Below are 24,922 nucleotides of genomic sequence, written 5' to 3' on the forward strand. Positions count from 1 at the left end.
GTATAATTTATATTTAAAATTTTTTAAAGTTTACATTTTTATTTAATTATCAAAAAATTCTTGAACATTCACAATTTCTTTTCAATCATAAATATGGATCTGAAAAGGGTGTACATATAGAATAAGAGGGGAAAATTTGTCAAAATGTCTCAATTTAGATTAATGGAACCGAAAGTGTACAGAATAATACTGTTATTCTACAAGTCTATATACAAATACAATACATAAAACTCACATAAATGCAAATTTCCTTGAATCAATTAAATAGTTAATCATATATCAAATATTTTCCCTCTTATATTAACAAACAGGATTACAGGAGAACACAGTCAGCTTTCTCATAGCAACTTTATCAACACTTTGCTGTGATATTTGCTTAAGTTGTCAATGACCTTTTTGTAGGGTTTACCCTTGGAGGACTCCATTGTCATTGGAATCATAAAGTTGTTCAAGAGCTTTTACCACTTCTTCCATATTCGGCCTAAGCTTTGGTTCTGTTGACAAGCATAGAAGTGCAAGGTCGAATGCTTTTCGCACGGCACCAATCGTATAATGACCTTCCATGCGAGCATCCAACACTCGGAAAACATTGCGTCTGCTTATAAGGTATGGCTTTGCCCACTCAACTAAAATTTGTTCTCCGGAAAGTCTGGTTTTGTTTATAGCCCGCCTGCCAGATAGCATTTCGAGAAAGACCACCCCGAAACTGTACACGTCATTTTTTGGTGTTAGATGACCTTCATAAGAAGGAAATGAGTGAGATACAAGCAAGCGAAAAGTGAAAGCCGTAATTCATAAGACAGAAAACTTTATTTTGCAAGGTTAACAGTTAACAAGCATGGGATAAGTTTTCTACTAAATAAAGGAATATCAAATATGAACATGAAAAGTAGTGAATCAGAGGATACCTGTTGCTATATACTCAGGAGCTGCATATCCTTCGCTACCCAAAACTCTTGTGGAGACGTGGGTTTCACCATCTATGGGTCCATCCCTGGCCAAACCAAAGTCAGAGAGTTTGGCATTATAGTTCTGTCATTATGATGGAAGAACACATCAGAATTTATCGTGCCATATTTGCTCAGGAAAACAAATTCAGTAGTAGAACATTTTCACATACTCCATCAAGCAAAATATCAGAAGCTTTAAAGTCTCGATATATCACATGAACCTCATCATGAAGAAATTTGAGACCCTTAGCAGCACCAAGGGCAACTTTCATACGGAGATTCCAAGACAGTAGTTGAATGCGAGAACTCCCTGTTCCAACAATTCATACTTGAGATCACACAAAATCCTACACCTTGAGGTACAAGGCTCAATTGCTTCCAGAAGAAAAGGACAATCACTCACTTTCAAATATATATTTCTCCAAGCTGCCTTTTGGTATAAACTCATAGATTAAAAGCCGTTGATCATCCTCTAGGCAATAACCAATCAATTTTACAAGATTTGGATGACATAGCTGCCCCAGGTATTTAATTTCTGCCTATTGTCCAATAAACAGTACAAAATTAATCAATAATACTAGTTTTAAATATTGTCATTTACGTACAACAAAAGTAGGATCTATGAGGGTGTTCTTATAATACAAAAACAAAACAAAACAAAACACAAGATGATCTAATAAATCTTTTGCAATTAGACAAGTTAATCTGATCTTCAAAGGCGTTTTGCAGCAATAAATACAATTGCGAATTTCCTTTTACAGCATAGTTGAATGTACCTTAACTCTTATGGGGGGAAGTATAATGGCTCTACATAAAAAGCTTGGCAAAGGCTTCAGAAAAAACAGATAAGAAGGATAGCAGAATAAGTACTTACCAACCATTCTTGCTGACCCTGGCAACCCTTTTGGTTAAGCTTCTTTACAGCAACAGGCATACCTGTCTCTGGTATGGCAGCCTCTAATGAATGTTCATTAATCCATGCTTTGAAGACAAAACCAAAATTACCTTCACCCAGAAAGTAACCTCGAGAGAAATCTCTTGTTGCTCTCTTTAGTTCACTATAGCAAAACATTTTCAAATTGGGTGACTGTAGGATCTCACCCTTTATGTGAGGATCTGGAGGCACTGCCAGAGATAAGACCTTGACACTTGACCTATCATTCCCACTGTTCCGGGCAAATACTGGGTTCACCTCTACCAAAGTCAACACCACAAATGTTTTAAATTCATCGAGACAAGTACACTGCTGAACTAGAAATGAGTAAAATAGAAAACTTTAAATTTTTGATAAAATGATATTATAATATATATGTATGATATAGTTACATGATTTGCATCAGATAATAATTGCAGAAGAAATATTTGTCATTTAATATATGTATGTCCATGTGTGGACATACAACAACACAAGCCTAATATTGTGAGTAGACATTAGAAGCCCAATAAAACAGGACCATGATGATCCTATTTGATGTTTCCCAATCTAGTAATTAACTGTCTGTTTTACATTAATAGCTAATAAAGGGTACTTATAACTCCATAACGCCCTAAATGCGTAAAGAGAACAACCTAGCCTATGCATCAATCTTGCTACCTTCTACAGTATGTGTTTGCACCTAAAAAAGTGATACTTGAATTCTGGTCACTTCAAGAGTGATCACACTTTAGGATATTGGATGTGTAAGCAAGAGACTCATTGTGTCTATTGGTTATACAAGCAACCAGTAAATCCGGTCAGAGGAGCCAACAATTGCATGAAACTTTATTTGGATGATGATTGCACGAGTACAATCAACCTTGTTACTGCAACCAATATAGGTCTATCTTGTAGACTTTCATTTTAAGTTAACTTGCTCATCCACAACTGCAGAAAAGTTATACTAGTAAAAAGCCCTTAACCAAATCAGGACTATTCCATTTGATTTCAATCATTCTTTTACTTTTCCTTATTATCTTCAGCTTTTATAGGCCAAACTCTGCTTGGATTTCATAGTTCAATTAGTTAAAACCTCTAGATTTCATAGTTTAGAGGTGGATTCCTAGATTCCGAATCCGATCCTTTGCTTTCCTGTAATTAAATTGAATCAAAGTAGGGGGAAAAAGTGAAAGGAAGATGTTCCTACTACATTGGCCAAATGCCAAAGTTGCTGATAAATCATAATGGAAAATCACAAGAAGAATTGAATCTAAACAAGATAATTTTCATGGTTGACAAGGGAATGTCTTAACTGTTTCTGCAATGAAATGCCCCATGTGAACCTTGCTATATTGCAGTGATTAGGATCAGTTCTTTATCTAGAGACTCTTGCAATCCCAAAAAAACAACATTACTAGAGCAATAAGCTTTGGTAAAATTTCATGATGGTGAGAGAAAAATGTTTAAATGGCAAGTAAGTGGTGGACAATGAGATTCTGCAGCAAATTTTACTCCATTATACCATAGAATAGGATAAGGTGCAGGTATACATATGATAAATTCTTAATTCCCAACTTGCCTCACCTTCTCTTAGCAAACAAACAGAGCATGAATTACAAATCCCAGAAAAGTGAACAAAAAGAATCCAATAAAATTATTAACTTTAGGAGGAAAGCAAGCCAAAGCTGAACAGCCAGTTAGCACACTTAAAGAAAGCACCTTTAGGGGTTGATAAAACTCAAATGCGCAACGGAAAAGTGTAAAACTGCGAAAATACCTTTGCGAAGAGCAGCCTGAGACTTGATTCCTGAACACAAGCACGAACCCATCAAGAAGAAGAAGCTTAAAGCTCTTCAGTGTTCTCACCCCCTGGAGGTGCTAAAGATCGATCAAGAAAACATAGCAGAGACTAGCGAAGATGTTTGAACCAGAGAATACTCTGATATTAGTCGTCGGAGAAAATTCAGCTCTTCAACTTTTTTAACAAATAAATGAAAAAAAAAAAAACAAAAAGGCTAAAATTGATAATGAGTAAAAAGATTTAAATTATTTTTATTGATCGATGAATTTAATTATTTTAATTTAAATTTATTACTAAAATTGTAAATATTATAAAAAGATTGAGATTAAAGTGATAAAATTAAAAATTTTTATTAGAATTTAAAAATTTATAAAATTTAAGTTCTTTTTATTTCGAAAAAAATATTTTTTATAATTATAATATTTGAAATTTTAAAAAAATAGATTAATAAAAAATATTTTTTTAATTAAAAGAAATTAAATTATTATTAAAAAAATAATTTCAATTTTTAGAAAAGAAAATCATCTTTTAAATTTTGATAATCATATTAAATCATAAAAATATTTACATATATATAAAATAAATATATACAATTAATTTAATTTTATAACCAAATAATAAAATATATTTTTATAAAAAATATATTATAACAAATATTTTTTATGTACAAATTATTTTCTACAATACATACAAAGCCTTGAATAACTTATCCAATATCAATAACTTAATGAACAAAAGAAGTCTTTTAATTTGATGAATTAAACCATGTCTATGCACACCTCTACTCACTGGCCATACTTTTAAATCATCTTTTATTCAATGAATCAATGGCATATTTTTATATTTAAATTTTAACATTTTTTAAGAATTTACATTTTTATTAAGATTTCATTTATCTTATGAAAAGAAAATATTTTTTAAAATTAGATCACTTAGGAAAAGAGGTTAATAAAAAATATTTTACTGATAAAAAAAATTAAGTCATTTAAAAAAAATAATTATTTTTTATTTTGATCATATTAAAATATGAAAATACTTATATATATATATATATATATATATATATATATACTATTAATTTAATATTACTACCAAATAATGAAAAATAGTTTTAATGAAAAATATTTTTATATATAAGTTATTTTCTATAAAATAACGAGGCATTAATTATAAAAAAATTCTTGAACATTCATGATTTCTTTTCAATTATAAATGTATGGGACTCAAAAAGTATATATATTGAATAAGAGGGAAAACAATTGTCAAAATCTCTCAATTTAGATGGATGGAATAGAAAGTATACAGAATAGACTGCTATTGTACAAGTATATACACAAAATTACAACACATAAAACTCAAATAAATGAAAATTTTCTTGAATCAATTAAATAGTTATATATATAAACTATTTTCCCACTTATACTAGCAAAAAGGATTACAGGAGAACCCACTCAGCTTTCTTATAGCAAACTTAATCATCACTTTTGCTGTGATATTTCCTTTAGTTGTCATTGACCATTTGTAGGGTTTACCCCTGAATGCCTCCATTGTCATTGGTATGATAAAGTTGTCCAAGAGCTTTTACCACTTCTTCCATATTTGGCCTACGCGTCGGTTCTGTTGACAAGCATTGTAGTTCAAGGTCGAATGCTTTTCGCACGGCACCAATGGTATACTGGCGTTCCATGCAAGCATCCAACACTTGGAAACCATTGCGTTTGCTGGTAAGGTAAGGCTTTGCCCATTCAACTAAATTTTGTTCTCTGGAAAGTCTGGTTTTGTCTATAGCATTTCGAGGAAGACCGCCCCAAAACTGAATACGTCACTTTTTGCTGTTAGATGACCTTCATAAGAAAGAAATACAAGCAATTGAAAACTGAAAACCATAATTCATAAAACAGATTTTTTTTTTTTTTTTTTTTTTTTTTTTTTTGCAGGGTTAACGGTTAACAAGCATGGTATATGTTCTCTACTAAATAAAGGGATAGCAAATATGATCATGAACAGTACTGAATCAGAGGGTACCTGTGCCCATACACTCAGGAGCTGTGTATCCTTCAGTACCCAGAACTCTTGTGGAGATATGGCTTTGGCCATCTATAGGCCCATCCCTGGCTAAACCAAAGTCGGAGAGTTTGGCACTATATTTCTGTCATCATGATGGAAAGAATACATCAGACTTTATAGTGCCATATCTGCTGCGGAAAACAAATTCATTAGTTGAACATTTTCACATACTCCATCAAATAGGATATTAGAAGCTTTAAAGTCTCGATAAATAACATGAACCTCATCGTGAAGAAATCTGAGACCCCTAGCAGCACCAAGGGCAACTTTCATACGGAGATTCCAAGAGAGTGGTTGAAAGTGAGGACTCCCTGTTCCAACAATACATGCTTGAGATCACACAAAAACTTACACCTTGAGATGCAAGGTTCAATTGCTAGCAGAAGAAAAGGACAATCACTCACTTTCAAATATATATTTCTCCAAGCTGCCATTCGGCATAAACTCATAGATCAAAAGCCATTGATCATCCTCAAGGCAATAACCAATCAATTTTACAAGATTTGGATGACATAGCTGTCCCAGGTATTTGATTTCTGCCGATTGTCCAAGAAACAGTACAAAATTAATCAATAATACTAGTTTTAAATGTTGTCATCTACATACAACAAAAGTAGGATTTACAAAGGTGTTCTTATACTAAAAAAAAAAACAAAACAAAACACAGTATGATCTAAAAAATCTTTTGCGATTAGAATCGAGTGAATCTGATCTTCAAAGGCATTTTGCAGCAATAAACACAAATGCAAATTTATTTTTACAGCATATATGAATTTACCTTAACTCTTAAGTGGGGAAGTATAATAGTTCTATGTGAAAAGCTTAGCAAAAGCTTCAGAAATTGGAAGATAAGCTGAAGGATAGCACAACAAATACTTACCAATCATTCTTGCTGACCCTGGCAACCCCTTTGGTTAAGCTTCTTTACAGCAATAGGCACACCTGTCTCAGGCATTGCAGCCTCTAATGAATGTTCATCAATCCATGCTTTGTAGACAGAACCAAAATTACCTTCACCCAAAAAGTAATCTTGAGAGAAGTCTCCCGATGCTTTCTTTAGTTCACTAAAGTGAAAACTCTTCAAATTGTGTGACTGTAGGATTTCACCGTTTATTTGAGGATCCGGAGGCACTGCCAGAGATAAGACATTGCTACTTGACCTATCATTCCCATCGTTCCTGGGAAATAACGGGTCAACCTGTACAAAATTCGGCACCACTTATCTTTTAAATTAGCTAGACAAGTACAATGCTGAACTATAAATGAGTAATGTAGGATACTTTAAATTTTAAATAAAATGATATATATATATATATATATATATATATATATATATATATATATATATATATATATATATATATATATATATATATATATATATCAAAGTAAGTTGTTCCATAAAAATGACGGATGAAATTTTATGGAACAAAGAAAAGAAATACAAAAAAAATTTTATGAATTTGAACATCGATATAAAGTTCATATTTTATTTTTTGATTGGTTTGAAATGTATACTTTTGAAAACAACATTTTATATCCGTTTTCTAAAGCTTCTAAAAAGTCCAAAAAGTCTGTAAACCCTGTTACTATTAGGAATAAAACTCCTGAATGAGAAATTTCAGATAGGAGGAAAATATAATCTGAACATCCTCTTCTTAGAAAGATAAAAATTCCCTATTTAGATCAATATGTAGAAGCAGCCCCTTAAAAAAATATAAATGAAGATAATTATGTGAATATAAAAAATATTATTCAACAGAATAATTTTACAAATGCTCACTTGCATACCATAAGTAAGTAATTACAAAAAATTGAACAAGTCTAACAGGCTATAGTTTTCCATGTTGAAACAAAGCCTGATACAAAATTAAAAAATCCAATCTTCAAACATTTCCAAGTCTCCAAAAATAATCAAAAGGATTTATAAAATAATAATCAATCTGAATTTATAAAGCTTTAAAAGACATGCAGTCTAGGCTAAAAACTTCGACTTCTACTCCAGTAGCACCTGAAACACCTAAACATTCTCAAAGAAGTGTCAATATAATAGAGGAAGATTTAGATGTTCAAAGCCAAGAAAACCAGTATGCACAAAATGAGGAAATCCAATCTCCAAAAAATTTACAAATCAATAGGCTTTATTGGCTAAAGGTAGCATCGCCCCTTCCAATAACAGCTCCAGACTTAGGTATAGAAAATATGTCTGAAATCTTGACTCAATCTAAATTCAATGCCTCTACTGTCTATGAATGAAACATAGATGGTATGTCTGAATACAACATCTTGAATTTGCTCCAGCAAATGACCATGGCAGCAAATGCTTGCAAAACCCAAACTGAATCCCAGATAGAGCTATTGTTGTACTCCTCATTGTAGGATTCTCAGAACAGCTCAAAGGATGGTAGCATTTTCATCTCACGAACCTACAACAATATGAGATTCTAGATTCTATACAAACTTAAGAAGATGGTACGCCTATTCTTGATGAGTTAGGACAAACAATTCCAGATGCAGTAGCCACCTTGATTGTAACAATTTTCTCATATTTCGTAGGTGATCCATCTCATCTTAGGATTAAAATGCCGAACTCCTTTCAAACCTTAGATGTAAAAACTGAGTAATTTTTAGTATTACAACACTTTTCTTACTAGGGTAATTGTAACGTTTCAAGAATTTTGAGCTCTGAATTATACTATTTCAGATCTATGAATAGTATTATTCAAAGCCAACTCAAGGACTAAAAATGAGATAGAAATTAATTAAAATAAGCAGAATAAAAATTGAGGTGACCATCGGGCTATGGACTTAATCGGTATTATTAAAAAAGATGGACTATAACCCGATGAAGGGCATTTTGGTCAATTCACTTGAAGAGTTGACTTTTGAATAAAATGTCAATTAAATTAAGTGAGATTGATGTACCAGAATGGGATTTAATTAACTAAAAAGAGTATGAAAATTTAATAGGGACATAGATGAAATTGTTTAATTGTAATAATTATAATTAGAATTATAATTATATTATTTAGATATTTATGTAAATAAGACAAAATTATTTAATTAAGGTTAAACATGTAATGATCAGGCTCCAACCACTAGAGGAATTGTCCGCTTTGGCCATAAGCCTCCAGGCCATTCCACCAAAAGGCGCCTCTAGTGATTAGTTCTCCCATTTTATATATCATTACTTTTTAAATCTAAGACCATCTCCGTGCTTTACCGATGTGGGATTTGCCTAGGGACCTTTCTCCCCCCCCTTTTGGGACTCAGCGTCCTCGCTGAGGTTTGCCCCACCATCGCCCAAGAGGACACGCGAGCGACTATGATACTAATTGTAATGATTGGGCTCTAACCACTAGAGGAATTGTCCGCTTTGGCCATAAGCCTCACGATTTTGTCCCATAGGTGGAATGAAGAACTTCCTAGGAGGTCACTCATCCTAGGATATCTCTCAATCGAGCACGCTTAACCCTGGCCATTCCACCAAAAGGCGCCTCTAGTGATTAGTTCTCCCATTTTATATATCATTACTTTTTGAATCTAAGACCATCTCATTAAATATATTACAAGGGATTTTAAAATAATTTCTATACATTTTTAAGTTAGTGGGTACATTTTTTTCACAAATATTAAAACTTTTAATTGACATTAAGTCACAAATCAAATTTTTGGATATTTAAAACTACCACAATTTTTACAAAAATTTCGGCAGAGTACCGGTAGGCAAAGTATGATAATTCGTTAGTTGTACTACGGGACCATGTTATGCCTTACAGAGGAGTAGGGTGTGACAAAACACCTCACCATCCCATCATCATCTTATCTTCATCATCATCTTCTTCTTCTTTCTCTCATTGCCGTCCACTCCCTTTCTCATCTCCTCCATTGAAGCTTCATTTCTAAGCTCTAAACTCATAAATTTCTCCATAATTTTCATAGGAAATTAAGAGAAAACCTTGTATCAAGCCTTGATTTGAATAAAGCAAGTAAGGATTCTAAGAAATTTGGAAGATTAGTGAAGAAGGAGTGTTGGCCAATTGATGTAAGTCATGATTTAAGCTTACTTAGTTATGAATTTATGGAATTCAAGTTTGATTAGGGAGATTACTATAGAAATTGATTGAAATTATGGATGTTATTGAAAGAATGAATTTCGGTTTGGGGAGACCAAGAAGGAGAATCAAAGTTTTGATAAATTGAAGGTTGATTAGGACTTATAATCAAGGTTAGTGCTAAGAAATCCCATGAATTTTAAAGTTATTGTTAATTAAATTAGGGTTTTATACAATTAGGATTTTCATTGTATGAAGCATATTTAATGCTATTATGGTTGTATCATGATTATTTGATGTGTATTTGTTGAGAAACATTAATGATATGATGAAGAAATTAAATGAAATGGGTATTGTGCATTAAGTGTGAATCTGGACAGCTTGAGTCTAGTGGGATTAAATACTCATAACTTGAGCTACATAATTCCAATTGATGTGAAACCAACAAAAAATTAAAGATAAGACAATATACTAAGATTTTCATGAAGACAAGTTACTCTAATTCTGTGTGTAGATACTTTGAAAAATTGTTAGAAGTTGAGTCACAAAATCTGGAATCTAGGAGTAGGGCACCCTAAACTATCCGGATTAAAATGAGTCTAACTCACTCTAGGAAACTCCAAATGAGGTGATTCTTGATTTGTTAAAAAGATAAGACATAAAGAAATAACCTTCATGAAGAACAAAATGACAAATTCTAATTGCTATTTGCTCAAATCTGGGCTCCAAAAACTGCCCAGACCCTGTCCTATGATTAGTAAAGAATGCATCTGAACATGTCCTGTTTACTTAGACATAACTCACCGTATATAATTCCAAATGAGGTAAATTTTAACTTGTTGGAAAGCTAAGACATAGAGGAACCACTTTCATGGAGAACACTTGACCTGAAACTGACTGGAAGATACTTGAATTAGGGCTGAAATCCAGAAATGCAAATCTGGAATCCTAAAAAAATGACTAAATAAATAGTATGCACTAAATTAAGCATAACTCACTCTACAAAACTCCAAATTGAGTAATTCTTGAATCTGTGTAGTCCTGAGACACAAGAAAACAATTCATATGAAGACCATGATGCTAAATTATGACTGTAACATATCCAAATTTGCTTGACAAAATAAGTTTAGAAATCTGCCTGAATTCTGGAAGTGACCTGAAAACTGGAAATTTGGTCATCGGAATAGTTTTGGCAAAATGGCCATAACTCAAGCTATACAATGCAAATTGAATGATTCCAAAGACAAAATAAATGTAAGACATAGATCTACAATTCCCATGAAGAAGGTGTGGTCTAATTCCTGCTATACCTTGACCAAATTTATTAAGGAAATTATGGTACTAAACCTGAAATTTATAAAATGCAAGCATAATTGTGTAAAATTTGAATTGTGATTAATGCCAATGACATGTCAAGCATGAATGGCATGTGAAATTATGTTTGAGACCTATGTTCCCGTGATGAATGAGATGATAGAATGATGAAATAATGAGAATCTTGAATTGCTAATGATAATAAATTAGCTCGAGTATGCCTAAACAGTACATGAGTTGGATAGATTGGCATGCCAAGAAGGGATGAGATTAGTAGTACTGCCCATGGCTTCTATGCCCGGATATTATTGACAGGCACCGAGTGTCCGATATGGTTATCCCTTATTCACGATTGCTTTGAATAATCATTGACAAGCACCGAGTGTCCGACATGATTATTCCTATGGCTTTTATGCCCAACTATATTGCATACCCAGCAGGCACCAATGTGTTCGACGGTATGACGGCCCAAGACACCGAGTGTCCAGTGCTAGTAAAACTCCCATATTCAGTCCAAACAGTTCTGTTAAAGGTTACTTTATGCACTAAAATAAATTAAGAAAATTGGATATTGAAATAAAGAAAAGGAAAGATCCTATGAAAATAAATATTTTCAAAGATCATGAAAATATGAGAAAACAAGAGAAAAATATTGTGAAAGGTATCCAAAATCTCTATGTAGTTAAACAAATGAAATGACTATAAAATCTTGATGTTATAAATTCTATATTATTTTAAAGGTTTTATAAATATTTAAATGTGCATTTTCCTTATATCATACAAGCATGAAAATTATTTTGTTTGTATATTGTACTTTTATTATGTTAGTGCACCACTAAGCAGAAATGCTTAGCGCGATAGTTTCTCCTCGCGCAGGTCTAGGCGATAAGACCTAGTAGACTTGGGACAGAGATTTTTGGACTGATCTGCAGTAGTGGTCATTGTCACCTCCATACTATTCTGGTAGAGATCACTGGCCCACAATAGTGCATGACCATGTGCCTTGTAATTAAACACAAAGATGTAATTAAATTTTGGGATGTATAATACATGTGTACATTTTGTAAATAAATGAAATGAAGAAAATTTATGTATAGAAATGGATGTGAATAGATAAAGAAATATGAGTTGTGATTTTGAAATTGTTATGAATTTGAGATTTTCCAATATGGATAATTGTAACAGGTCAATTCTCTAACATGTGAAATATTAAAAATACGGAGAAACTCTTACAGTTTTCCATTAAAAATTTCCTTAATTAAATTATGATGAAATTAAATTGATCATCAATTGAATAGGATAAGATTAGGTTCTTTGGCATAGGATGTAGCATTCCTTTGCTCGACTACACTATAGATCGGGTAAGAGGGTGTTACAGTAATGCTTAGAGAAGATTCTAATCAACCCTTTTGCAAATAAAAATTCCTTACAGGGCTTCCAATCCTTTTAGAAGAAAGAGTTAGGAATAAAATCAAGGAAGCACTTGGAAATCAAATCTCATATAATCAATTAACCTATGGTGAATTAGTAAGTCTCACCCAAAAAGAAGGTTTAAAGATTTGTTAGGATTTGAAGTTACCAAAACATTTAAAATGGGAAATGAATAAAACTTGCAAAGAGTTAGGATCTTTCTGCAAACAATTTGAAATAGGAACAAAAAATCCTACTCCAGATTGTGGAGAAAGTTGTAGCAAAAAATCTTACAAAAAATCATCCCAAAAATACAAAACCCTTTCAAAACCTGAAAAAGATCCTTATTATAAAAAAACATTCAAAAAAGACTAGTAAATCTAGTTCTAAATCCAAAACAAATCTTAGAAGTCTTACTTGCTACAAGTGTGGAAAAAAAAGGCTATACTTCAAATTATTGTAAGTTAAATAAAAAACTTCATGAACTACAACTGGAGAAAAAATTATTAATAAAATAACTGCTCTTTTAGTTGAAACTGGAAGTGAGTCATGCTCTTCTGAACTCGCAGACACTAAAGAAGCCTTACAAATTGATGAATTAATTACAAGTTCATCACCCAGTTCAAATTCTGATGCAGAAAATGAACTACCTACAAAAGAAACTAAATTAAAAATAAATGTTCGATACAGGTGCAGATTTAAACTGTATTAAAGAATGTTGTAATGCCCTTACTTTAGGTAATTCGTCTATGTTACGGTTCTGACGACTAACTACATTCAAATTAGAGTGAGGAGGCATAAATTGACTGAATAAAGATTAAGAAAAATTAAGGAAAAATAAAAGAAATGAATTGCAAATGAGTTAAATGAGCTGGGGTCACAGCGATGGGTGACCATACCGGGAAACGATTGCAGAGACAGTTGCTAACCCTAGACTCGAGAGGAACCCTAGGGAAATAATTTTTAGGAAATAATTAAAGGTTTGTTAAGGTATAAATAATATTAAAAATGTCAAAAAGAATTCAGGAAAATTTGTTAATCGGCACAGATAAAAATAACTCGATAAGTATAATGAAGGGCATTTTAGTAATTTCAACCCCAAAGTTGAATTTTGATCTAAATGTCAAATAAAATGAGAGAGATTAAAATACATAAAATGAATTTAAATCATGAATTATGTAATGGAAAAATGAGAAAGGAAAAGAAAAAGAAATTAACTTATTATATAAATATGACATAGGGATGATGTCATTAAAGTTTATAGTAATTAAAAATCTATACATAATTTTATGGATAAATATACTTGCATAAGACAAGTTTGACCAAATCAAAAGCAATTTCTTTCTTCTCCTTCCTCATATGCCGTCCACCATAGCCAAGAAACTTTCTCCATTTTCTTTTTTTAAAAGCTTGATTTTCCTAAGCTTTCTCTCCCCAGAACCCTAGTTCACCTTCACAAAAGTTCATCCCCACACCTTGAAGAGTTTACTAGTAGTAAAAAGAAGTAAGAAATTTAAAGTTTTGAGAGCTTGGAATTGGATACAAGCAAGGTTAGTGCTAGTATCTTTTCTTTCTCTCTTTATTTTATGTTAAGACCTCAATTAGAGTTGGAAATTGCAAATAAATGAAATAAAATGTCCATGTATCAATATCATGAATTTTCAGCAGCCCTATGAAGAGAGTGAAATTGATGGTTTTGATGATTTTTGACGAATTAAATTGGTTTGTTAGTGTTATTGAGGTGGTTGTTTATGATAGACATCAAATTAGATAGAAATTCCATGAGTTGTGAAATTTTGAGTTAGGGTTTTTAATTAATTTTTGTACTTTTGTGTTATGGCTTGAGTTGGATCTTGTTGAGACTATTTGTTGCCTATTAGAAGTGCTATGTATGCCAAATTGGAGTTATGGAGTTGGAGGAAATGGAATTGGGAGTGCAATTTTTCTTGTAGGAAATTCAAACCTATGAGTCCAGTGTGGTTTTTATGCCATAAGTTCAATTGTGTTACACCAATTGGTGTGAGGCTAATTGGAGATGAAACCTAGGACAATTTCCCACTTTTTTCATAAAGAAACCATGCCCAAAAACTGTCTCTAACCTGGCCTAAAATTGACTTAAATCCAGGTAACCCTAATTTGGACCTGGAAAAGTGACTAAATGAACAGTAAATATTTAAATAGCCATAACTCACACTAGGTCAGAATAACCAGATTCTTGAACCATTGGAAAGGGTAAACACAGGAGCACATTTTTCATGAAGAACACAAAACCCAGATCTACCTCAAACAAAGTCAAATTGTTAGCACAATTTAGATCAATAAAATTGTCCAGAACAACACTGTTCAGAAATTTTGGACTAAAGCTCACCCGACCAGTTTTGGAAATGGCCATAACTTGGTCTATAAAAATTTAAATAAAATGAAACTAATGAAAAAAAATTTTATAAGACATAGGTCTACAATATTGGTTTTTTGACCAAAACCCAGAACCCAAAAGAACTAGGTCAAATGGTTAGAAGAATTTAACACATCAAAATCTAGAGTTTGACCAAATTACACTTGACTCAAGAATAGTGTTTATAGTATATCTTCTACTGGAAAACTATAATTAGGATCAACCATACTGATTTGGAACCCTAAGAAACAGAGCTCCAACTTTGTTTTATACATTGTCCTCAAATTATGAACATAAGGACCCTAAAAGTTGAGTCAAAGCTACTGACCTGAACTTGGACCCTAAAGACACAAGGTACTTGAGTTCAGGCTAGTGATTTGGTCATAATTAATTCTAAAAAACTTGAAAATTTGTAATTTAAATTTTTGAGTGACCATAAGACATAGGGTAACAATTTTTATGAAAAACACTAGGCCTAATTTTGGCTGTAACATATTCAATTAATTAGGTAAAGTGTAACTCTAAAATTTGCCTATTTAAGGAACTAGAATTAGGAAATGAACCAGTTATGATTATTTGACCATAACTTGAGTTCTAAAATGTCAAATGACATGATTCAAAAGGAAAAACAAAGACAAGACATAGAGGAACAACTTCCATGAAGGAAGTGTAGCCAAATAAGGGCCACATTTTAGCCAAATTGCTAGGTGAATCTAAGATACTAAACCTGGACCTTGAGAAAGGTTCCTAATATGATTTGGCATATGAGATGAAATAAATTACAATAACTTGCTAAGCATGAAAATGAAATGAATCAATGAAACTATGAGTATTAAATAACATTATTTTGCCCAAAGTACACCTAGACTCATTTATATAGCTTGGATCGATTGGTAAACCAATTAGAGACTACAGATTGCAGTACTACCCACATGAATGATCATTGACAGACAACATATGTCTAAGATGATTGGTCTACTGGCTTTATACCTGCCCATTGGCCATAGTACCTATTATTATTACTGGCTCATGCTTGCCTGCTGGCCTAGTGCCTGACATGATCGTTGTATACTGGATAGACATATGGATGTCTAACTGGTATACTCCCGTGTATCCAGTTTTTATAGTCTGTCATAGGTTGCTTAGGCACAGATATGAGTAACTCATCTTAAATTTAAATAAGTACATGAAGAGATCACTGTCATGGATTTAATAAGATTGAATATGAAAAATATGAATAAAAAGATCCCGATAATCTGTTGCTTCCAAAGTTTCATAAATATGTAATTAATTTAAAAATTTAGTAAATTTTATATGGACAATTATTTCAATTATTTTATTATTTTTATTTCAAATTATTGCACTACTAAGCAGAAATACTTAGCGCATTAGTTTTTCCATCGCGTAGGTATAGGAGAGCACCAGCAACCGCAGCAGTAGTAAGAGAGTACAGATAGAGAGAATCAGATCTGCTACAGGGTCAGTGTCACCTTACCAGTTCATTTTGGGTAGGGTCATGTATATTTAAGTTTTGTATTTTGGGTCACTGTACATAAGTAAATGGTATAAATTATTTTAAGATATGTAATTAAATTTTTGGATTGTGTATAAATTGTAAATATTGTACTTAATTTTATATGAATGAAATGTAGTATTTTAATTACTTGAAATGAGTATAAGCATTATGATGACATGACATGATTTATGGAAAATGATATAGATGTGTATTTTTAACAGGTAAAATAAGTAAACCAGCCATGCACTAGTAAAACAGAAGAGACTCTGTCGGAGTCTCCATCAATGAAATGGGATAAAAAAAATTTTCTATACGTAAGATAATACGATTAAATAGAAAGTAAAATAATATTGTATCCGATAAGAAATGATAGGGTGTTCCGGCATCGAATGTAGCACACCTTGCTTAGCTACACTGTCGACGGGTGAGGGGTGTTACAAATGTATTGTTCCAAAACATTTTTATGAAGAAACAAAAGAAAACCTATCAGCTGCAAACAATTCCAAAATAAGAATCAAATACAAAACTGAAGATTCAGTAGCTAATTCAAATTTTCCTCTAAAAACTTCATTTGTTTTAGAGAGAGATATAAATCATAGTATCATTTTAAGGACACCATTCATTAATTTGATAACTCCCTATAAAATAAACTGTGATAGTATTTCTTTTAAAACAAGAAATCAAAATCTTGTTTTCTCTTTCATTGAAAAACCTAAAACAAAGAATTTGAATATCATAAAAGCTTATTCTATTTATGATAATCAAATAAATCTTTTGATATAGGGAACGAGACAGTATTTCCAAAATAATTTTGATTTCCAAAATCAATTTCCTGGTTATTACTTATTTCAAACTAATCCCTGTGAGTTTTTATAGATGACAGAATCTTCAAATAGTGGTGATTTGGTCCACTTTGGACCCATAGTTTTTTGAAAAACTCCTGCTCGGAAGTTCAAAATTAATGTAGCCAAAACTACATATACTCCATCAGAAAGGCACCAATATTTATTGGATAATCTTTAGACTTTAATACAAAATAAAAGATTAGGAGTAATAACTCTCAATGCTCTTTATATTGAGTTTGAAGAAACTAATAAATATGTGACCGACCTTATTAACAGAATTAAAAATCATGAGGATCATATTCTAATAGCTCAGTCATTCATTGAGTTTTTACAAAAACAAAATTTCAAAAAAACTCATACATCCAGAATTAGTCCATCAGATCCATACATCTGTTACCAAAATCATCACCTTGAATTACAAAAACAGGTAATTGAAGGCCTAGGATCCCCACTGGATTCTAGTATAAAAACACAAAAACAAAGGACTGAGGCCTTTGATCCCCACTGAATTCTAGTATAAAATTACTGTTGGCCCCACTAGTCAATGTGAAAAATTACCACCATAGTGAAGTCCTTTTTACTTCACTTAGTGCAAACAGGTCCTTAGAACAATTTCAAGCCCGGTGTCTTGTGAAAAAATTCAGATAGTAAGTTCTCAATGGTCTTCCTCAAGAGATCCGCGAGAAAATCTTACAAAACATTATCTAGTCCAGAACAAAATGTCACACCCTACTCCTTCGTAAGGCATAATATGATCCCGTAGTATACCTAATGAATTACCGTACTTCGCCTACCGGTAACCCATTAAATGTACTACAAGAGATTTTAAAATAATTTATGTTCATTTTTAAGTAGGTGGGTAAATTTTTCACAAATATTAAAAACTTTTAATTGATACTAAGTCACAAATCAAATTTTTGGATATTTAAAATAACTGTAATTTTTATAAAAATTCTGATAGAGTATCGGCTGTATTTTGAGAAAACAGTTCTTCAAAACCTGAAAAGAAACACACTTTCAATATTTTTACTCAACCATAACTCCAATACAAATCCATTTCATCTCACAATCTCATACAAGAAGCTCAACTCAAAATCAACTGCAATTTGAAGCATCTCATTTAAAAAAAAAAACGAATAATTTATCATTCACAAATTACAAAAAGAATTAATTATTTACATTAATTACAAAACTCAAAAATAAGTTTGAACATTATAATAATTTGCATTTCATTACATACTAAAATAATATTACAAGAATTTTTGTACAACTGTTCAAATAATTTACATACATATAATTACATGCATGCATCAAAATCTAATGTACAAGGGTATACCTCTAATGTACCCGAAGTTAATCCCAATGAGTTGTCAAGGTGCAGCTATCGGCAATCTCACTTGGCTGCTCTATCTTTACTTTCACCTGCGACAGCATACCAAGCTATCGCTGAGTAGTGAACTCAGTGGTGCACAACCATGATTTAAAACATAATATACAATACCTTACCAAAATTTTAGCAAAGAATTTAGAAATCTTGAAATTCAATCAAAATTCCAAAAATTAAAATATTCATTACCAATAAAATAAATCATTTGTTAAAATGACTCTGCTTTAGAATTTCAATTTATCAAATCATAACTGAACATTTAAAGTAATTCCAGTAATTTGTGGAAATAAATCTTAATTTCAATAAAATGAATTATGCATAAATACCATTTGAAATCATAATTTTTAATATTCAAAACCCATTCTTTATCTCACTAACTATGCAAGACTAATCCGTTAGAGCCATCTTCAGGGCGATTCTAACTCCCTATGGTCGGGGAGGTCAAATCATCGTGCACAGTACACAACACAATAATGAAACTTTCGAAAGGGCCAATGAAAAACTTAGATCTAACCTCTAATAAGAGAAGAATCTAAGCCTGTGCACATACCATGGTATTCAAAATAAAACAAAGCTAACTCCATTATCTCCTCAATAAATGAGGGAGACAGGTAATAACCTAGTCAAGCATCTATAGTGAGATATAAAACAATATCATGAATTTCTTTGTCCTTTTTGTGAGCATAAATCACAACACAATTTAATTCAAAGTCAATTCTAATATCCAATAATGTTTATGCTCATCACAATTCAAAACATAAATTTGTATTTTTCCATGCAAATCCCATTTCATTAACAAATTTCCAAAACTGAACTCATTCAATTCATATCTAAAATAAAATCATAACTTAATCATTTTCCCACAACTAAACTCATTTATACTATAACACATTTCAATAATCATTGAAACAAATTTAATAATTGGTAAACATAATAAATAAAGAACATAAAATCATTTACTCTAATTAGATATGCAAAACATTAGCAATTTAAAACTAGTTGTGCACAAACCTCTTTTGTCAACTCAATTTACTCAAACTTTCGTTTCTCCTTCGAAGATCCCTTTCCAACTGAAACACATAAATTTAAAGTACTTCAGTATCCATTTCTAATACTTAAATTTCAACAATTTCTTTGTAGACTTATCTTACCTATTACGGTTTATAAATTTCAAGTCTTTCACATTTGTTTATGTGGTGGCACTATTCATGGCACTAATCAAGTCAAAATATTGACTTTTCCATACTTAGTAGGTTCATTAGCTCTAATTACACCCATATACCACATTTAGTTGTCAATTTTGTTGGCATTGATTGTCAATTCAATTTCTAAGTCTCCTAAGAGAAATTATAATTTTTCAGTTTTGGTCCCCTATTTTCTACTGTTCCATTGGTCTAGTTACTGTAGAATTTGGCTAAGTGTCCTTCATCAAAATTGTTCCTTATTGTCTTAGCTTTAATTCCCTTTTTGAATCACTCCATTTGGAGTTTTGTAGCCCAAGTTATGCCTATTTTTCTAAGGCTGGCCGGATTGGTCCAAACCCAGAATTCTGGGCACTTTTTTGGTTCTGGCAGTTTTGGTGTGCTGAGAGCAGCTCACTTTTTAGATGAGTTATGGTTAGAATTTGAGTCTATGTTCTTCATAAAAGTTGTAGTGCTATGTCTCAGCTTTCCATTGGTATAAAATTCAGGTCATTTGGACCTTCCTACACCAAGTTATGGCCAAATGAACAAATACTATTTATTTGGTCATTTTGGTACAGTGGCAGTGCACATTGACCTAATTGTTCACTATCTTAATGTCATTTTCTAAGCATGATTTCTGCACAAATATTGTGCCATTATGTGTCCACTTTCATATCCAATTGGTGTCACACCAATTGGATTGGAAGAATTACAATTTTAGTCCCTAAAAGGGACCTAGGTCAGGCTGTCCAGTAATGACCCCTCACCAATCGGAATTTCATTATAATTCTAATCACTCTAACACATCTCAATTGGTCCCAATTGACCATTTAAAACCTCACTTAGGTCAAAGTACATTAATTTACTAAATTCTCAAATTTTCTCTCAAAAACCCTAAGGGTCAAGGACCCTAATTTTGCTACTTGATTTAATTCTTGAAATTAAAATGTATACACATTACCTACACACTCATTTAAGCTTACATACACTTTTAATTCAATCAAAACACATCATCTCCTCATAAATCTATGGTTGGCCAAAATTCTTGGTGGTTATACATGCATGATTTATCATTTATTTCTACAATAATTCATCAATCTCAACTTAATTCATGTATCTAACTCATAAAATAGAAAGAATTTGAAGGAAAATCACTAACCTTTTTGTGTAGTTTTTCTATCTTCAAATCTATCCAACTCTTCCTTCAATTTACATCTCCAAGCTTCTTTTCAAAACTCAAACATAAGATTTAATCTAAGAAGCTAGAGAAATTCTGGTGAAATTTAGGGTTAGGGAAGCTGTAAGGTGAGCTTTAATGGAGGATTAAATGAAAAGAGAGAGAGAGAAGAGAGGGAAGAAATTCGGCAAGAAGAAGAAGAGAAATGGGAAAATGAAAACTTTATTTTAATTGGTTACTTTATATTATTATTATCACATAATATTGAAAATTTAAAATTATGGATTAATTAGTTCATGCTTATGTCACTTATATGATGTCATTAATCTTTTATTTTATTTTCTTTTCTTTTTCTTTCTTTTTCCTCACTTCTTCAATTTAATTATATATTTCACAATTTTAATTTCTCACATTTTATTAGACAGTTAGGTCATGAGTCACCTCTAGAGGTGAATTGACCAATTTGCCCTTTGCCAGTCTGATCCAGTTTACCAATAATACTGTATTTCTTCCGAAACCCTGACCTAATTATTTGATCTAGTTTTCAACCTTTTTCTGTGATTTTCACATTTCCCTTAGCTTTGAAATTTTTTCTAGGACTGCGGTGTCACAATGCCCCGTACAAAATTAGGGTTTTGACCGATCCTGTAGTCACTTTCCAGTGCGGTCACCCATCGCTGTGACCCCCGGCTCATTTAACCTTTTATGTTCTATTTTTCTGATATGTATTTAACCTTCTGATAATCACTACTAATTTTCATTCAGCGTTTTTCTCAGTGACTTAAATATGATTCTAATCCTCTTAATTGTTCGGATCGACACCGGTCACCGGAACAGTGATTTGCACAAGACTATGCCTGTAGGGGTGTTACAATTCTCCCCCCATTAAAAGAAATTTTGACCTCGAAATTTTGCCCACTGTCAGTCCTTAATCATCTGTATGTGTTGTTTTCTCATGTCTCTCTCACATTTCCATGTAGCCTCATAATTTGAATGATGGTCCGTAGCATTTTAGCCAATAATATTTACATATCGATTGCTCACCTCGTGTGCCAAGTTCCTTATGAGCTTCTTGTCATAAGTTAAATTTGAATTCCTTTTTATTCTAAAGGTAAGCAAATTTGTGTGCTAATGGATCCACTTTTTCTAGGACCTCGTGTGATCCTAGGTAATGAGAACTTAGTTTTCCTTTTCTTATTGAATCTTATGATCTCCATATCGTCCACATTATATTCATATCTATTTATTTTAAGTTTACATAAAGCTCTTGACCATTTGATGCAACCTTCAATTTATCCTGGAATATATTAGTCTTTTCTTACGGTTGTCCTAACAATTGTTTTCTTTGTAATTCCCTTTTAAAATGACCTTGTTGGTCATATAAGAAATACTTATCTCCATATTGGCCATAGGTCCATAACCATTACCTTACCATCTCCATTTATGACCCAGGCCATGTGCCATATGGCACTATCTTGTTTGTCTTTTGTTTAACATATTTCGATGTTTACACTTTTATACCATAATAAATATTTTTCCTTAATATCATTCCTCATTTTTACTTTCCATTTACTTCTTTTTCCATTCCACAACTTAACTTAACTTTAATTAATTCCTTTCTCAGTTTTATCTTCTTCCTTGACTTGACTGTCGAGTCAAAGTTTAGCACCTCTTATCACCCCTAATAAATCTGTTATACTTCAATACTACTTTGACTTATTTCTCTGACCATCCTAGTCAGTACTCTAACTAATATTCATAATATTTCTTTGTTACATTTGAACCAACTATTCAAATTTTCATTTCCACTTTTCTTTTATGTCTCGATATTTTATAACTTATTTTTCTCTCTGATTTGCAATCAATACTTCCTCTTATACTGAATTATAACCTTTCGATATTCTAACTTTAGAGTTTTAAATCCCTAAGTAGGAATTTCAAACTCATTTCCAATAATAAAATTCTATCCTGGCAGAACTCTACCCAAACAGATGCAGTTTACAACCATCCTTATCTTAGTGCACTATCGGGTAGTACGTAGCTCTACACAATAATCTCAAGTCAGTACTGTAATATGCAGCTTACAGTACAAACATTAAGAATATTGCATAGTTACTATGATACATCCCAATAGACCAAACTTTCCTATATCTTATTCTTCTCGAATATACTAATATCCAAAACTTATTCTGATTACCATATCCATTGACAATTATTAGCAGTAACATCTTTGTCCTCATCTAGAGTAATTCTACTACTATAACTTACTTTTAGGTCCTTTTGCTTTACATTAAATAGGCTCACTAATGAGCTTATAAATTTTATATGCTAGCAAATACTTTTCGCTGACAAACTCTTCCAAAACTAATTTCAATTACACTTATTATCATAATGCTTATCTTAAAGGACTAATCACTGATGCATCAAAATTTATTCCCATGTAAAGGAATAGCAACAGAACATATAATTCTAACACTAACATACAAACAAGTAGTGCTGGGATCTGGGATCAAATACTAACTAATTGTTTCTTCCAAAAATTAAGAACTTACTAGTCACCACATCCGAAGTTTCTGCTCTTTCCTCTTAGTGCCTGGAGTACACCCTGGCTGGTTCACTACTCTATTCAGGTTGATTCACTGTTCTTGAATTATGAGGAATACCAATGTTATTTCTATCTCGACCTCTACTGACTGTCTGTGAACTTTGAAAAGCAGATTGAGGTGCTCTAGTACAATCTTTAGCAAAATGTCTAAGCTTTCCACAATTGTAGCAGGCTCCAGTGGCTTTACGATAAATACCACCATGTAGTTTACCACAAGAGTTGCAGAAGCGAGGAGGATGTGAACTTTTAATTGTTCGATGACTGAACCTTGATGGCTTCTATTCTAATGATTCGCCTCTATCATATCCCTGAGCTCGGGGCTCCTCAAATTCTTTTTTCTTCCCTAATTTACTGCTCAAGCTGTAACCACCAGGTTTCTCACTCTTCTCTATTTCATGTTGCCCTTATGGGGGTTGGGTTTGTACTTGGGCTTGAGCTGACAGACTATCAGCCATTTGTTGAAAGAAAGTGGCCATTTGTTAGGCCATTTGTATAGTAATTTGTACCGGTGGAACTGGTACAGTCGGATTTTCAACACTCTGAGGAGCTGAGGTCTCTCCTTGTGTCTCAACTGTAACTGGTTGTTCTACTGATTTATCTCTCTCTTCCATTCTATTCACAAAATCTTCCTTTCCTGGGACAACTTACATAAGGAGATTTTTCTACATTAGTTCATATTTATGATGTAAATGTATTATATGTATCAAACATTTGAGCAGTTGTAATTTTCAATAAAATATTTCAAATTCACAGTTCAAAATTTACTTTAAAACCATAGCTCTGATACCACTAAACATGTCACACCCTACTCCTTTGTAAGGCATAACATGATCCCGTAGTACACCTAATGAATTACTGTACTTCGCCTATCGATAACCCATTAAATGTACTATAAGGGATTTTAAAATAATTTCTGTTCATTTTTAAGCTAGTGGGTAAATTTTTCACAAATATTAAAAACTTTTAATTGACACTAAGTCACAAATCAAATTTTTGGATATTTAAAACTATCGCAATTTTTACAAAAATTTCGACAGAGTATCGGTTGTATTTTGAGAAAATAGTTCTTCAAAACCTGAAAAGAAACACACTTCCAATATTTTTACTCAACCATAACTCCAATACAAATCCATTTCATCTCACAATCTCATATAAGAAGCTCAACTCAAAATCAACCGCAATTTGAAGCATCTCATTTAAAAAAAAAAGAATAATTTATCATTCACAAATTACAAAAAGAATTAATTATTTACATTAATTACAAAACTCAAAAATAAGTTTGAATATTACAATAATTTGC

At 32.1% G+C, this 24,922-nt stretch overlaps 1 protein-coding gene and 1 pseudogene across 2 annotated transcripts; both read right to left on the reverse strand.

Annotated features, from left to right (window-relative positions):
• Positions 1 to 135: 135 nt before the first annotated feature.
• LOC110664925 (receptor-like cytoplasmic kinase 176) lies at positions 136 to 3,851 on the reverse strand. Of its 2 annotated transcripts, none has more exons than XM_021824823.2 (6): positions 3,644 to 3,851; positions 1,825 to 2,201; positions 1,354 to 1,489; positions 1,172 to 1,260; positions 909 to 1,032; positions 136 to 737 (listed from the first exon to the last, which is right to left on the reverse strand). In XM_021824823.2, the coding sequence occupies exons 1-6, from the start codon at positions 3,693 to 3,695 to the stop codon at positions 406 to 408; spliced, it is 1,110 nt and encodes a 369-aa protein (XP_021680515.2). In that variant the 5' UTR covers positions 3,696 to 3,851; the 3' UTR covers positions 136 to 405. The 2 variants fall into 2 exon arrangements, with proteins under 2 accessions (XP_021680515.2, XP_021680514.2); XM_021824822.2 differs by having other exon boundaries at positions 1,121 to 1,260.
• A 1,075-nt stretch (positions 3,852 to 4,926) lies between these two features.
• LOC110664963 (receptor-like cytoplasmic kinase 176) overlaps positions 4,927 to 24,922 on the reverse strand; it is a 46,060-nt pseudogene continuing 26,064 nt past the window's right edge.

This window comes from Hevea brasiliensis, chromosome 8 (assembly GCF_030052815.1).
Source record: "Hevea brasiliensis isolate MT/VB/25A 57/8 chromosome 8, ASM3005281v1, whole genome shotgun sequence".
In the NCBI taxonomy this organism is placed as follows: Eukaryota; Viridiplantae; Streptophyta; class Magnoliopsida; order Malpighiales; family Euphorbiaceae; genus Hevea; species Hevea brasiliensis.